Genomic DNA, 16,015 nt, shown 5'->3' on the forward strand with positions numbered 1-16,015 from the left:
AAAGGAAACCAATCACACATGAACACAGACCCCTGTCCAAATCCATGTGGTCACTGCCTTTTAGCGTATATATTTCTTTTTCTTTTTTTCTTTTAATTTTTTTTTATCAGTATGTACTTGTCATACATAGTGCTACTCCTCGGCCACCAAGACTGGGTGCGGTGGCACATGCCTATAATCCCAGCACTGAGAAGGCTGGGGCAGGAGGATCACTATGAGTCTGAGCTGTGCAGTGAGACCCTGCACCAAATACATAAAATTGAAAAAAAAAAAAAAAGATCACTTTGAAAACCTAAACACAGGACAGCAAATGTTCACATGTATCACCTTTTTTTTTTTAGGATTACCACCTGGCTCTTATTCAGGTGCCCCTAATTACCAAAAGAAATTCACACAATATTAATATTGAGGGGTAACCAGTAACTGCTTTGTAGTAAAATAAATTCTCAATCAAGAATTATCAATGTTTTGCTGTTGAAAATACCACCACCAGAAAAAATTATCCTTCACTTTCTATACTTAAATTCATGGTTCAGAAACTGAAATCCTATCGCTTCTTGGCCTTTTGGCTAAGATCAAGTGTAGAAACTGAAATCCTATTTTATTTTTATAGGAACAAAGAAGCTTTCTTAAAGCCAGTGTGTGACAAGTCTGGCAAGAAGCCAGGAACGATGTCAGCCCTGGGTGGACTTTAAACACACCTAAACATCTTTTAGGTTTCCATGGTAACCACATCCTCACTTTACCTCATTTTTTGGAATGTTACAAGAATATCACAAGGTTTATACTTCCCAGAAACTGTTGACATCTGGTGGTCAGGCAACCCTGTGTTTTAACATTTAGCCTGCTTTTCAATTGGTCCTATTTGTCCCTACTTTTATGGTTTTCTGATTAGCTACGAAGAGTGGGGGTAAGGAATGAGTTCATCTACAGTTTAAGTGGACTTCAGTGACTTTATTTTTTTTCACATAATTTTATTGAGAAATAAATAGCAATGAGAGAGTTTCAAATCAAATTGGTAGGACAGTTCCAATAATTAACACATTGTATACTCTATTCCTAGTGGTTATTTGCTGTACAAGATGCAGACATGATATCCTATTTACAAACACTATTAGAACAAATCCCTCTATTCATTAAGAGAATGTAATTTTATATCTATCCTAACCATTTTGAATACACAAGATACAAAATGGACATTCACCTGTATCCCTTTTTTGTTTAGTTCTGTCATTTGAATATTGTAGGTGTGTTAACTCAGCAAAATATTCTAAAAGAGTCCAGTAGTCCATAATAGTATTGGGTCTTCCACTTCACTGGCAATGTCAGAAATTGTTGACCTGAGTCCCCTACAGCTCAACATAACAGCATGGCTTTACTTCTTATATGTCGTTTTTATACTTTTCTGCTGGATGGTTAAGACCAAGATAAAGCAAGACCTATGCAACAAGAGTTGTAGCTTTTGGATCTGAGAAGGTCAGTCAAATCCCCTCAGGATTTATCCTGAGATCCTGTACCTCAGATTGTAGATCCTCTGTCAGTGTCAGCCATGTGGATAAGCCACGGCCATTGCTTGGCAACGTGCTCTCTGTGAAAGCCTGAGAGAATATTTTCTCTCCATGTGACTCTCCTTAGGCACACTCTACATCATCGATCACTTTCCTCTTTGGCCCCAAACCTCCTTGATCAGAAAATTTGGGACACTACTGAGTTACATGACATTACAGTACAAGTTCTCATATGTCCTGAGTCTTAATTGACCTTGGAAGGCTCGGGCCAAAATGTTAGCTTTCCTTGCGGCCCTCCTTTTTCTCTAATTTTGGTCTGCAAACTTAGGTTGTTAAACCTCCAGAAGAGAAGCTTATTGTTATTATCATTGAAATGTTCTTTTAAGTATTATGAACATATCTTAGATGATTCCAGGTGTTCATATAATTTAGGATTTTCAATTGCACACCAGCAAATTGCAGCATATGAGGCTAAAGGTTCCCAAACAGCATACATTACAAAATAAGCAACTTGTCAACTAAATGAAACTTAACAGAGGTTTTTAGGAACAAAAACCATAAGCCTGATGAAAGCATAAATTGAATAAGTCGAAGAAATATTTCATCCTGTAAGACAAATACCAGCTGAGTAATTACTAAAAAAATCTAAATTTGGGAATCCAATGTCTCATGTGTCAGTAAAATATACTGGGGCTACCATGAAGTTAAAAAGGACTGGCAACTTATTTGATCAAATTATAAGAAAATTATTAAAACAAAACAGTACAGACTCAATCTAAAATACAACTGTAGTCAACTATAAAACCAACAGCTACCTGATTAATCTTAACATTTTTAATCAAGCTGTATTTTAGAGTTTAAGTTCCATAATAGTGACCCTTTAGAAAGCTATTCTCACCTGTTCAATGACATAAAAGGCAAATTCCAGCCGCTGTTTCTGGAGCATCGGAATCAGGTGCAAGAAAAAAATTGGAAGATGTTCATGGCGATTACGGAAAGGAATGAGAACTGCCACCTTTAAAACAAAAGTCACATTTATACATAAATATGGCAGCAAATTCTAGAAGTAAAGATAAAAACTAATGCTTGGAAACTTCTGACAGCTTTAATGTCATCATCCCCTTATGTATTTTCTCACCAAAATACAAGAGCAAGCGCCCAGCGGGCCTGCCTTCACAAGAAACTGGGGAGATGCAGACAGTTCAGAAGACAGCTCTAAGGGTCATGGTTTTTGCCTACAAACAGCATGAGAAATCACTGGAAGATACTAAGAGTGCTAAGTCACATTCCAAACACTGCCGTGGTGGCTGTGCACAGAACAGGGGACCCAGGGAGCTGCCTTAGGAAATGAGTGCCTTCAAGCCAGAGCAGTGCAGGTGGACCGCAGCAAAGGGAGAGAAGAGAGGGACATGGATTTTCAAAGGAGGAAAGAGAAGAACAGCGTCTGACTAAGGACTGAACATGAGGAGTGAGGAACAGGGATGGTGGGGAGAGTTAATTTTAGTTGTTGTTGTTCTTTTTCTAATCTTAGACAAGGTTTTGCCACGCAGCTCAGGCTGGCCTTGAGCTCACTTTGTAGCCCAGGCTGATCCTGAACTCCTAACACTCCTCCTGCCTCAGCCTCCCGAGTGCTGGAATTACAGGCGTGTGCCACCACACCTGGCCTAGTTTTAGGTTTTAAAATTGATAAAAGTAACAACTTTCTTGAAGGACATTATGTTAAGTGACAAATGTCAGGCACAGAAACACCAATACTAAGTTCTTGTCCATATGTGGAAGATAAAAAGTTCTCAAACAAGAGAATAGACTAGTATTACTAAAGGCCAGAAAAGGTAATGGGAGGAGAGACAAAGGCTGGGCCATGGGTACCACAGCACAATACCTAAGAGGAGCAGTGTCAGTGCTGTGTATCACAGCATGGTAGCCGCAGTTCACAAAAACCTATGACATACTGGAAAAGGAGAGCTCAAAGACTAACCATTACGATAAACAGCTAAAGAGAGAAACTGCTCGTTAGCCTGACTTGACCATTATATACTGCATATATGTGCTCAATTATCACACTGTACATCATAAAAATGTACAATTACCACATGTCAATTAAAAGGAAAACTAAACAACTGTTGGAATCTTAATTGGCACTGAAAGGCTAGGAGTGGTGGCACATGCCTACCATCCCAGCACTCAGGAGGCTGAGGCAGGAGAATTGCTGTGAGTTCAAGGCCAGCTTAGGCTATAAAGTGAGTTCAAAGTCAGCCTGACAGAGAAAAACAAAATAAAAAAATGAACTGAATTGAGAAGTGTTTCCACTTGAATATTAGCCTCACATGTCTTATCTAGTCTAGAAATATTTTTAGAAACAGTAATATAAACCAAACTCTTCCTCACTCCTCATGTTCAGTCCTTAGCCAGATGCTGTTCCTCTCTTTCCTCCTTTGAAAATCCATGTCCCTCTCTTCTCTCCCTTTGCTGTGGTCCACCTGCACTGCTCTGGCTTGATGGCACTCATTTCCTGAGGCAGCTCTCTGGGTCCCCTGTGGTCTTCCCCTGCCTGTTCTGTGCACAGCCACCACAGCAGTGTTTGGAATATGACTTAGCACTCTTAGTATCTTCCAGTGATTTCTCATGCTATTTGTAGGACAAAAACCATGACCCTTAGAAGTTTCAGCCATAGCCTACTAAAGTCACTCAATCATATATATTAATGTGAAATATGCATTAAGTGTAATACTGTATTAAAATATTTTTCATGTAATCAAAATGTACAATTAAGTTTTTGATATACGTTAAATGTATCTCTGGTTATGTTGTTAAGCTTAACAAATACATGACACAGAGCACAGTAAAAAAAAGAAGTACGTCCTTTATACACCAAAGAAATGTATGCTCATCCTAAAAGAAGAAGAAAAAAAAGTATATGGAAATGAAAATAGCTTCTCATACATCACCCTTCCTTCTAATGTGAAACTGAAGGGAAACAGGGTTAAACGACTGCCTCACAGGGACAAGGCCTAGCTTCAACCTCAGCACTGCAAGAAAAAAACCAAAAAACTAAAAAGACTAAACAACAGTCTTTACTTAAGACTAAACACGATCTTTATAAACTGTGTTAGCACAATATGGGACTAAGTAGATAAGTATCAGCTGTTGCTTTCTTAAATTCTCTACTTCCTCAAACTTTACATATGAAGGGTTTGGTTTTTGCTACTATGTTTCTGAAAAATGTCTCTAGGCCAGATAAGCCAGATGAAGAAAATATATACTCAAGTGGAACCACTTTTTAATCCAATTTAAAACCCAAAATGTTATGTTTTCCTTTATTCTGTACATATTTATAGGGTACAGTGTCATATAAGCTAGGTCTCCTTAGAAATCAGGTTTTGCTCTGTGAGGAGCCAAAATGTTTTCTTTTTAAAAAATTTTTTTATTCTTTTTTTACCAAAATGTTTTCTAAATTACTCTTCTTAGTAATTTCTGGACTAACATAGCTTTATTATAATTGTGAATTTTTAAAATAAAATTTGAAATTAAGACAAATAAGTAAAATTATAAAATAGCTCTGTCATTCTATGTACTGGATTTTAAAATCCAGTTTAAATTTTTTATAACAGAAAATTATGTAACAACATAACTATGATTAAAAATGTATCTCTACCAAATTAATATTACTAATAAATATGAATATTTTAAAAACATTTATTTGATACAGGGTCTTTTTAAAAAATTTTTTTAAAATTTTATTTATTTGTGTGTGTGTGTGTGTGTGTGGCCAGCTCAGCCCACCAAGGGGCGGCGCTGGCTGGCATGTGGTGCTGGGGGATTGAACTGCGGTCCCTGTGCTTTGCTAAGCTTGTTCTAAGTAGGTGCTTTAGACCACTGAGCCATCTCACCAGCCCCATTGATACAGGGTCTTGCTACACAATTCAAACTTATAATGACCCTCCTGTCTCAGCCGCCCCAACACTGGGACTGCAGGTGTGAGACCCTGGGGCTGGCATGGCATGCAGTAACCAGGATCGAACTCCAGACCTTGCACTTGCCAGGCAGGAGCTTTATGCCACCGAGCTGAAAGTTCGGCCCGGCCCTGAAAGTTTGTTTTGTTTTGCTTGCAGTACTGGAGATCAAACTCGGGACCATACAATTGCCAAGCTTATGCCCCTGAGCTATATCCCCAGCTCAAATGTGAATAACTGAAAGTACAAAAATTTTGGACTTAACTGTACTCGTAAAATGAAGACACATTAGACACTGTCAGAAACACAGTAACATTAGGGCTGTGGGTAAGGCTCAGAGTACTGAGCATGTATAAGGTCTTGAGTTCAACTCCCAGCCCCCTTCAAAACAGAAAAATAGCAACATTTACCTGTATGTTTTTCATTACCAGAATAAAAAATGGGATAAAAATTTAAACTTTTAAGTTTTATTTAAAAAAATAAAATATGGTTATACTGTTTAGTAAAACTGAAGGTGCTCAAACTAGAATGACACTGCCCAGTTTCCTTTCATGCTGAGATTGCAAACAATGAGACAACAGCAGCCATGAGCCTGATGGGAAAGAGGAACCCAGGAAGTAAGGACTGCCTTACTTCCGATCCCTGCCTGTGCTGGGAACTTCTCACAGATAAGGGCTTGCTGCCAGATTCCAGTATGGTTACTGTAGTTCAGGAATTGCCAAACTGATGCAGCTCCAAGCCAGTTCAGAGGCCCCTAGACTTTCTCTTAATGTAGGAAATTGCTACAAGAAGTAAAAGATGAGTTTTGTGCTAGGGCATGACCCTGACAGGTGCCTTATTTGAAGACATGGTAACTTTTAGAAAAATTAATAAATCAATAAATCATCTCATCATCATCATCATCAAGCTTTGCATTCCTGGTTTTGCATCTGGCCAGAAGCTGGCCATCTATGACATACTGCAAATGGACTAGAAGAGCACCTAAGGCAAGCTGGGCTGGATGGTGTACACCTGCAATCCCAGCACTCCAGGAGGCTCACGCAACAGGACAGTAGTTCCAGCTCAGCTTGGACAATTCAGCCACTTAGTCACACCCTATCTCAACACAAACTAAATAACTGGCTGGGAATGTAGTTGAATACAAAGGCCCTGGTTCACTCCCCATGGCATGCACTTGTACACACACAAAGCAGTCAAGGCAGATTATATTTAAGGGAAGAAGAAATGGAATGGCTCTGGGATTATATTAATTAAATACAATTAAGCTAATTTATGCATTGAAGACATAAAGTAAACAAAGGCAAAGTTGTAATCCTTAAAACAGTAAACTCTTCAGTGAAGCATTTAGAATGTTGTGGGCAGATTCTTTTTAATTTTAAAAGGAAAAGAGAATATTATAAGAGAAAGAAATCACCAATGTCTTAGCAAATCTAAGTAAGTTAAACTGACATTTTAATAACAAATAAATGCTCAAACTGCAAGGAGATGTTATCAAAGATTGTCGGTGAAATGCCTAAACCAACACTTTTTAAATTAAAATAAAGATGAAAATTTCATTTGCCATGCCGCTGATAGCTGTAGAAAGACATTCCCAATAGTTTATAATTTACAGTCTAGAAAAAGAACACCTCAGCATTCTCTGACCATTCACTTCGACACCAAATGGCCTCAGCTTAAGAACACACTTTGCTCCACCTGCCCTCACTCGCTGTGCGAGCCACTCTCCTCGTGATCCATCTCCAGTGGAGATGAAGAACAGCTGGTCATAGCGTGTCATTATCTTCTCAAAGAACAGTGCTTCATCTTCGCAAGCCCTTCCTCATCACCTCTGTGGAAGCACAATTATCCCATTCAGTTTGTTCCCATTTTAGAGCCACTCAACTTACTGAACTTATACACCTACTTTTTTTTTTTCTTCCTCAGTGTGCTACTAGAAGATAAGACAAACAAGAAAATGTTACCATGTAATCTTCTTCCACCAGCTTTTGCCCCACTTTTAGACTTCAAGTACAGCACCAGCTAGGGAGTCCCTAAAAATCTAAATGGCTTCTAGATTTGGGTATTTCCAAGCCTATCTAGCTATTTGTGCTGAGCTAGGTTAAGGGAAGAGGGAGCCAGCATACCCTCATTCTCTAATTGCTCCTAATTGCAGGAGCACTAGAAAACTGTAGACATCTGATTAACATTTACCTTTGTAGATTCTTGTCCCTTCCCAATATCAGAGTCAGAATGAATGAAGACTTCATTCAAGAATCTGCATTTTTATCAAAAAGCTCAAGTACTTCTGATACAAGTAGCTCAGCTCCATCTCTACAGGATCATGGACTAGAAGTATAATTCCAGGCTACCAATCAAGGGCGCCAAGCAACAACCTGGTTTCTTTATGCCTGCGAATGTACAGTCAAGTCCTTCCCCTGAACTCTGGGTGGAAAGGCAATGTCAAGATAACATGTCACTTTTAATTACCTGAAAAGCATCACCATCTTCACCTTCCAACCTCCCCTTTAGAAATACCTGCCTTCAGAAAATGTCTAACTTGCGCAGAAATCTTCTAGAAGTCTGCATTATCAGGAACCAGGATTTGCTGATATCAGTAATTTTAGTAGCTCACAGTTATAACTGAGTATCATTTAACGTGGTTCAAAAAAGAGCATCAAATATTAAGAATTATGTTACCCACAGCTATTTAACATAAATCTATTTTTTCTTTTACTTTTTCTCAAACATATTCCAATACTAGAATGGCACATCATTAAAATGTAGACAAGAAGGAAGGTGTAATGGAAAGAATGAAATATCATAAGTAGTGTGCATCTTTGAATGGTTCCTAGAATTCCTCTCATACCTTAGTAGTTTCACAGTCTAGAACTAAAGACTATATTTAGAGAAAGCTTCACTAAAAGCTGAAACAAGTATATCATATAATACCTAAATAAAACAAGCTAACTTTTAGAGCCCTAAGTCAGTTTCCAGTAATTCTTTTCAGTACTATAATCTATGGAGTCACACGGAGTTTGCTGAGCTCTAATATCCTATAAGTAGGAACTACTACTGTGAACTACTCCAAGAAAACTAGAAGAAAACATATGATCAAACATAAAATCCATTGGATGTAATACTGACTTCAGGAAAAAGTACAACACTTGCTCTTCTCTTCCAAGTTACTCTGCTAATACAATGCACAGCACACATGCAGGGGCGTGCTGTGTCACATCACAGCCCCACATCTACCTCTCTCAGACCCTACAGTCTGCGTCACTGAGCTTCTGTCTTCATTAGCATTCAGTACACACATTCATCACTCAAGTAATAAAGTAACTGATCTGCCTAGCAGGAATTCTAAAAGCAAAAGTGCGTGTAAATTGAGCCACATGTCATACAGACACAAATGTGAGAAAACACAATCAAGAAATACCGAAAGACTCATTTATTAAATAAAACTTGAGCTGGGAAATAGCATAAGGCAATTATACAACACAGTATTCTGTTGAAACTTGTACTGAAATTCATTTAAGCAGCTTTGTAACTTGTCTGAGAAAGCTAAATGTTTATTAATCATTTGTAACAAGGCCAAAAAGGCATTTATTTAGTCTCATAAAGGCAATTCAATAAAATTGTGCTCACTGCTTACCTTACAAAAAACAGTATGTTGTGCATCCGGGATGCAGACATTAATTATACACATCACTAAACACAAAGAGTTCAAGGTCAGCGAAGTTAGAAGATCCTTTCCAGGACTTTAATATACAATTCTTCTGACCAGTGAGTTTTTTGAGGGTATCAACATACAAATATTTTTTAATGGTTTAAAACAGATACAGAAAACTGCTCTCAGATTAAAGTTACATCATAATTCTTCAGGACATTAGCATGTGATTCAATCAAAAGTACCATTTCTTACTCAAATGTAACACTGTATGAACACACACTTGTTAATCATTTTCACAGTGTTGACCCCAACTGTATTTAAACAATAGTTTTTAAGATTTTGAGAACAGAGGCAGATCTACCTCCACAGTTTTTCAAACACTAACTACAATTCTAAAATAGCAAAAGTCTCTGTTGATTCGTGAAACCCAACAGTAGGCCTTCCTTCCAGGTCCCACAGTAACCTCTGAGTGACTGTTTTAGAATCACTGAGGCTGAGAAATACAGCTAGGTAACCCCAACGCTAGGCCTCCTTAGTTTCAGAGCTCCACGGGCTACGCCTGCAGGTGTCAGGAGTAACCAGAGTCCTGCAGGAGGAAGAGGACTCACAGTTGCTTTTTCCAAACAGAACTGAACCAAAAAGAAGTCTATTCTCCAAGTAAAACTCAAGTCATGTACTGCACACCAGGAAGTCCAAGAGACTTACCCACGAGCACAACGTGGTCTAAGCACAGGAACATTTAGTCTGTACAAGTAATACCACTAAGTCACTATCACTGTAAAAAACGATCTATTAAGTACAAACATTCTAATATCTTAAATGTATCAAATCTTAATGGTATCTCACTCTATACTTCGAATCAGGCAATGTTTTTTCCACAAGCACAGCCATTGTCACATTACTTATTAAAAGAAAAAAAAAAAAAACTGTCTTACCTTCCATCGGGGTTTACAGTCTTTGGGCCTCCAGTGACCTCCTGGCTCAATATCTAAATCCTTGGAGAAGAGCTGATGTACTTCATCAAAGCTGACTTCACTTACATTGACATCGAGGAATCCCCCTGTAAGTCAAAAGTGTGAAGAACTGTAATACTTTTCACCTCAAAGACATAAAGGACAAATGACTTTCGACAGGGAGATGGCATAGTCCAGTTACCAAAACAGCACACTTCATTCCTGCCATTACCACATACTTCCTAATACTTTTCACAATTATGAAAATTATTACATAATAATTATGGTCTCCCTACTTCATTTAATAAATCTACCAAAGCAATCAAGTTCTTCAACCCACTGCTTTTTGGTAACATACTAGCTATTTGACCTTTTTTGAGAAAATATTTACATGTCATTATAGCATAGCATGTCACGACAATTTAACAACTCCTTCTGCATATGAGATAAGCTAGCATAGGATCCAGAGTTAAGTGATGAGTCAAACTCCTGTGGCGCTGAATGCTAGCTTCCACTGGGGAAATTATTCAACTGTGCTCTGCCCAGCAATCTCCTCTGTAAGAGTGCTACACCATAATGCCTGCCTCTCCCTGTGGTTGTACTGGATAGAACAGTCAGCATTCTGTCTCTGCAGGTTCTCTAGCACAGATTCAACTAACCTCAGATAGAAAATATTCAGGGGGAAAAAAGAACTGCATATGAACTGATCAAGTGCAGACTATTTATAAATTTTATAGTCATTCCCCACACAATACATTCACACCTGTAATCCCAGCACTGGAGAGACTGAGGCAGGAGGACTTCCGTGTGGTAGGAGAGCTACCTAGTGAGATCAAGGCCAATCTGAACTACATGTCAGACCCTGTCTCAACAAAACAGTACGATAATTATTTATTTAGCATATTCATACTATTAAGTATTATACATAATCTATGACAACTATATGCAAATAATAAGTATTTTATACAAAGGACCTAAGCACATAGATTTTGGTATCCTGGAGGGAAAGATCCCAAAACCAAGCCCCATCTACATCGGTAAGAAGGATCATGTGTAGCATGGGCAACAGGAACACCGAATAAACATCAGCTGGTACTATTTTCCACTGACACTTTTTTCGTTTTTCTGTACTAAAGGTTGAGCCTAGGGCCTCGTGCATGCTAAGCGTGTGTTCTACTACAGAGCTAAATCACCAGCCCCTGTACACTTAAGAGGAAACTTATACACACAGTCCAACATGTTCATTTTGAGTACCTACCATGTACCAAGCCCCTTGGCATTCAAAACTGAAATATGAGGGCCTTCTAAGATGGCCTTGGTCTAACACGCACTCATTCTCCAACTCTAAAAGTATTGTATGCATTACTGAACATAGTTTTACCAAGAGTTTTCCTTGTATGTACCTTTGAAATTTAATGAATCATGGACACAAAGTCACTTCCCGAACCCACTTGAAAATGAAATTTAAATGCCAGTCAGACAGCTCAGCAGATTAAAGCTCCTGCTGAGGCACACACAGGGGTCAGAGGTTCAATCCTCAGCCTGCCATGCCAGCCCTGCCCCTGGGGCATGCTGAGAAGGTGCTCGAGCCTGGGCATGGTGGCATGCACCTGTAATCCCAGTGCTCAGGAAGCTGAAAACAGAATCACTACAAGTCTGATCTGTGTAGTGAGACCCTGCAGACCCTGCACTAAATACAAAAAAAAAAAGAAGAAAATGAAATTTAAAGAGTCAGATATCCCGTCTCTTCTCCTAGTCATTAAAACAGCTGCGTGATTACTAATGTTTCTTCAAAGCAATGCTGGCTTGAGTGTTTCCAACAAAGGTGAGTAGGGCAAAACCATAGGCACCTCTCAGCAGTCAGTGTCCAAACAGGTACTATACAAATTGCTGTGCGACACCCTTGGCCAAATTCTTCCCTCTAACATCAGCATCCCGTAAAATAGAAACCAATAAATGCTGAGGTTTCCCACGTCAAGTTTCCTGAGCCTTCTATGGTCACTGTTCTTTATACAGGAAATACTCAGTTCCTCTCCAGAAAGCCCCCTTCCCTCCTGTTACTCTAGATTCTACAAGGTCTTCACCATGGCCTCTTCCATCTCATTTCACCCTAACCAGGCATGACAACCTGTAACCCCACTCAGTCCTCAATTATGCTCGGGGGTATTTTTAGACGCAAACACTATGTTTCCCCTGAGAAAGCTAGGAAAAAACAGGGCAATTTTATAATGCCTGCCTGTTAAACTGAAAAATTTATGGCCATTTATAACCAAATACCCTGCCTTTCATGTGACCAGATATACAAACTATCTTTCAAAAGATGAAAATTACCTAACAGAACAAGACAACCTACGAATGTAAAAAGGCTAAGTCAGATGAACAATCAATCAATCAATGTAAGTAGAGAGAAGCTAGCACTGCAAACAAATGAAATTCACACAAATAAATCTGATGCATTTAACAGTACCATGATTACTAAAAATGATAATAATTAAGCCAGATAATAAGCAATTCATGTAAGTAACTGAAGCTGGAATTCCTTATGCCGTATTAAACCAATTTTTTTTTGTCTACCAGCTTTATTGCTTCAACAGCTATAATCACTGTTGTCACCAGTTTTCTCCATCATCACTGGCAGCTTAATTTCCATCCTCAATGCACATATGCTGCCAAATAGAGACACAGCCTCTCTCCTCCTGCTCAGTGGAGAGGCCTTCCTGTGTTCCTCACCATTCCAGATGCCTGGTGACGCTTAGGTTGCCTTTCTCTGCTTCCACCCTCCACACTCCTCAGTCTACGCGGCCTCTCTGGGTGCTACTACTCTTCACTCTGAAATCCTGGTAACTCACTGGCTGAATGCCAAGAATGACCCTCAAGGCCTGAGGCTGACCTCCCAATGATAAATGCGACATCACTCCACTGGGAAGAAAGGGAAGCAGACAGGCTTTTGAGGACAGGCCCTGCCTCACTAGGAACAGTGAAAATGTGATCAGAGTGCATGGGTCCACAAAGGTCATCTTCAATTACTCTTACATACTCAGCATCTCCTTTAGTTTCACTCAAGTGTTCCAGTGCTTTAACAAAGCATTTGAAAGTCGCCTGCTATAAGCAAAGCCAGGAGAGCACACAAACCCTTCCCTGGAGAAGTAAGCCTGCGGCAGGCCATCCCAGCCCAAGTTCACTGAGGGCCCAAAGGGAAGAGCTGCGGAGCCCCACCTAGGACCCTGTCTTCACGCTCCTCTGTGCTGCCTCCCACATCTGCCACCAGGAGCACATGTTTTCTTTTCTCAGTTACATCTTTTGATGTAAAGGTCAAAAGATAAATAATACATCCAGTGAAATTCATTTACTCACTAATTAATCAGAAAACAAATGTAAACACTGTAACTCCACAGACTGAATTTATATTTGGAAGCTGGGGTTGGGGTCAGAAAGAAAAGAAAACATGGGGCCTGGAGAGAGGAGGGTAGAAATGGAGAGGTGGGTCCTGGCCGACCACTGCCTACCATCAGTGTGGCAGCCACACGTGTGTGCCCAACTGCTGTGGCTCCAGGACAGAAGGACGTCAAGGCACCACTAGTCACACACAAACATTCACCACAACATCCTAGCAGTGAATGTGCACACAGACAACAATGCCTCCCACTTTGGGAGCTGGACCAGATGGGCCCAGAGCCCGTCAGGAGCACCTGAGCCCCAAGGACAGGCTTTCTGTGCTGTGGGTTATAATGCATCATAAGACATGATGCAGGACTTTTTTCTTACTAAAATATAACTTTTCAAATGACAAGTACTCAATAGAGATGAATTACCCACACTACTTACATTCTTCTTACATTTCATGTAAGATTCAAGGCAACTATATAACCTACAGGCAGTTCTTTTCTCTAAACTCAATAGTTGTGACTTCTTCACTAGACCTAGAGCCTCTATCTTTTGGCATCAAAAGTCTATTTCTGGATCCTTTGGCCTTTGTCCCTGTTTCACTCTGTCACTGTTTTACTCTCATGGTTTTAAACTGCACAGCCCAAAGCTCTGGTGACAATGTGAAAACCCTAAATTTCCCCTAGAAATATCCCTGCAGAGAAACTTCTCTCTGATGTCAGAAAGGAAATTTTACATTAAGATGGAACATTCCTTCCCCCTCTGCACTGCACCCTGAGCACAGCTCTGAGGCTACAACTATGAGTCATCCTGTCCTCGCTCACCTACTGTCCCCTGTGAAGCCGGCACCAGATACTGCTTATGTCAAATGCCTTCCTTCTCAGTTTCCAGAATCTGACAACCTCTGCTTAACAAATTATTTCTTATTCAACTATTCTCCAAGTGACCAGAATCAAGCATTCTAGACATAAGACATACCACAGTCACACCCTCCCAGTTGGGGCAGTGCCTGGCGCAGGATAAACACGAACGCGTAGGGACAGCAAGGCTGGCTGCGTGACTCCCCTCTCACCCTTTTCTCCTCTCTCTGCCTCTGCACTCCCTGGCTGCAGGAGGTGCTAACAGGTAGGTCTAGGACATCTGTGCAGCTGCGCTGCATGCAGACCCCCCAACTGCCCCAGCTCTGTGTCCCCATCTGAAGACAGCAAGAGTACACAGCCCCCTCATCCGCGATGACGGCATAACCTCCAGCAAGTCTCTGTTCCCAGCTCTGCCTGTGAGCCACTCCCAAGGCTCGGACCCTCTGTGAGTCTCCTTCAAATTGCTCTTCTCCTGATTTACTGAAAAGCCGACACTCCCACTCAAAGTCACCATCTACAATCCTTAGTTTGTGTTTCCTTACTGCGCTCATGTTGCAGCCTGTTGATGTAACTTCGTACCCTACAATGAGTGCACTAAGCATACTACCTTCTTCTTTCCAAAAGTCACTATGAATTAATATTTTTGTCAAGAAAATTAAAATAATTTCTCAATTATTTCTCCTTCCTTTTCAGACATTCAGTAAATTCAATTCTTGAACCATTTAAATGTTTCCATATATTATACCTCAATGTTATTTCTAGAATATTCTTCTCACTTCTTTATTTTTTGGTACCAGCACTCAAACTCAGGACCTTGCACTTGCCAGGCAGGCACTTGTTTCACTCAGCTATATCCCCGGCCCCCCTACTTCTTTATCTTAAGAAAAAAACACTCTTCTATCAAGGAAAAGATGCTCAGTTTCTCAGGTCTATCATCTTCAGGCCAGGCATAAGAGAAGAAATCTATCAACTTATATCAAAGCTTTACAAATCACTGCTTCTTTTGTGAGTTCACTGCCCTTAAAAGTTCATGCCAATAGCCCACAGGTTACACATGGCCCTGCTCCCTAAAGGGGACCACCACTGCACATGCTCTGCTTCCGCTGCCTGAGTCTCCGGCCCCCAGCACAGGACCTTCCCACCCTGACACAGAGCCTTCTTCCTTTATACCTGCCCACCCGCACCCTGTGAAACCCCTTGGAAGCCTCAGGGAGACACAGTCCTCTGCTCTAGCCCCATTTTCCCTCTCTATCTGAGCTCCTAATAAAGGGGTTCGCTACCATGGGTGATGTGCTTGTTTAAACTAAGTTTTCAGCCCTATCACCGATGTCCCTGTATCAGATGCCCAGGAGTCATGTTTGCGGCCCTCAGGTCTGCTACTTGAGCTGTCTGCTGTGTGTCCTGCATCCCAGAAGCAGCAGCTAGAAACCACTCCCAGACCCTCTTAGAAAAAAAGCAGTGACACGACCAGTGTACTGCAAGGGACTATGATGAAGCAAACAACACAAGGAGGGAGCTGCTGTGCAGAAACACAGCTCAGAGGAAACGGGGCAGAAGTTCTGGCTTTAGGAGCCCCACGAGTGGCACAGCTGTCTCCACACCCGAGCACTGCTCTGAGCTCTGACACGGGGCAGCAAGAGGCACTTTACAAAGTAGATCGGGCCTTGTTTTGGCTGCTGCCGCTCTGCCCTAACTCTCCTAAAGGCTA

General features: G+C 40.6%; 1 protein-coding gene and 1 pseudogene across 2 annotated transcripts in view; one reads left to right on the forward strand and one right to left on the reverse strand.

Annotated features, from left to right (window-relative positions):
- B4galt6 (beta-1,4-galactosyltransferase 6) overlaps nt 1–16,015 on the reverse strand; it is a 90,094-nt gene that overhangs the window by 17,393 nt on the left and 56,686 nt on the right. For both annotated transcript variants that reach the window (XM_023714107.1, XM_004623554.3), the window contains exons 4-5: nt 10,046–10,170; nt 2,407–2,523 (exon numbers count right to left, since the gene is read on the reverse strand). In XM_023714107.1, coding sequence (XP_023569875.1) covers nt 2,407–2,523; nt 10,046–10,170 — 242 coding nt within the window. The remainder of the gene's footprint in view (nt 1–2,406; nt 2,524–10,045; nt 10,171–16,015) is intronic.
- On the forward strand, nt 550–628 carry LOC111816899 (annotated as a pseudogene).

Source organism: Octodon degus, unplaced genomic scaffold (genome assembly GCF_000260255.1).
Source record: "Octodon degus isolate 3935 unplaced genomic scaffold, OctDeg1.0 scaffold00003, whole genome shotgun sequence".
NCBI classification, from domain to species: Eukaryota; Metazoa; Chordata; class Mammalia; order Rodentia; family Octodontidae; genus Octodon; species Octodon degus.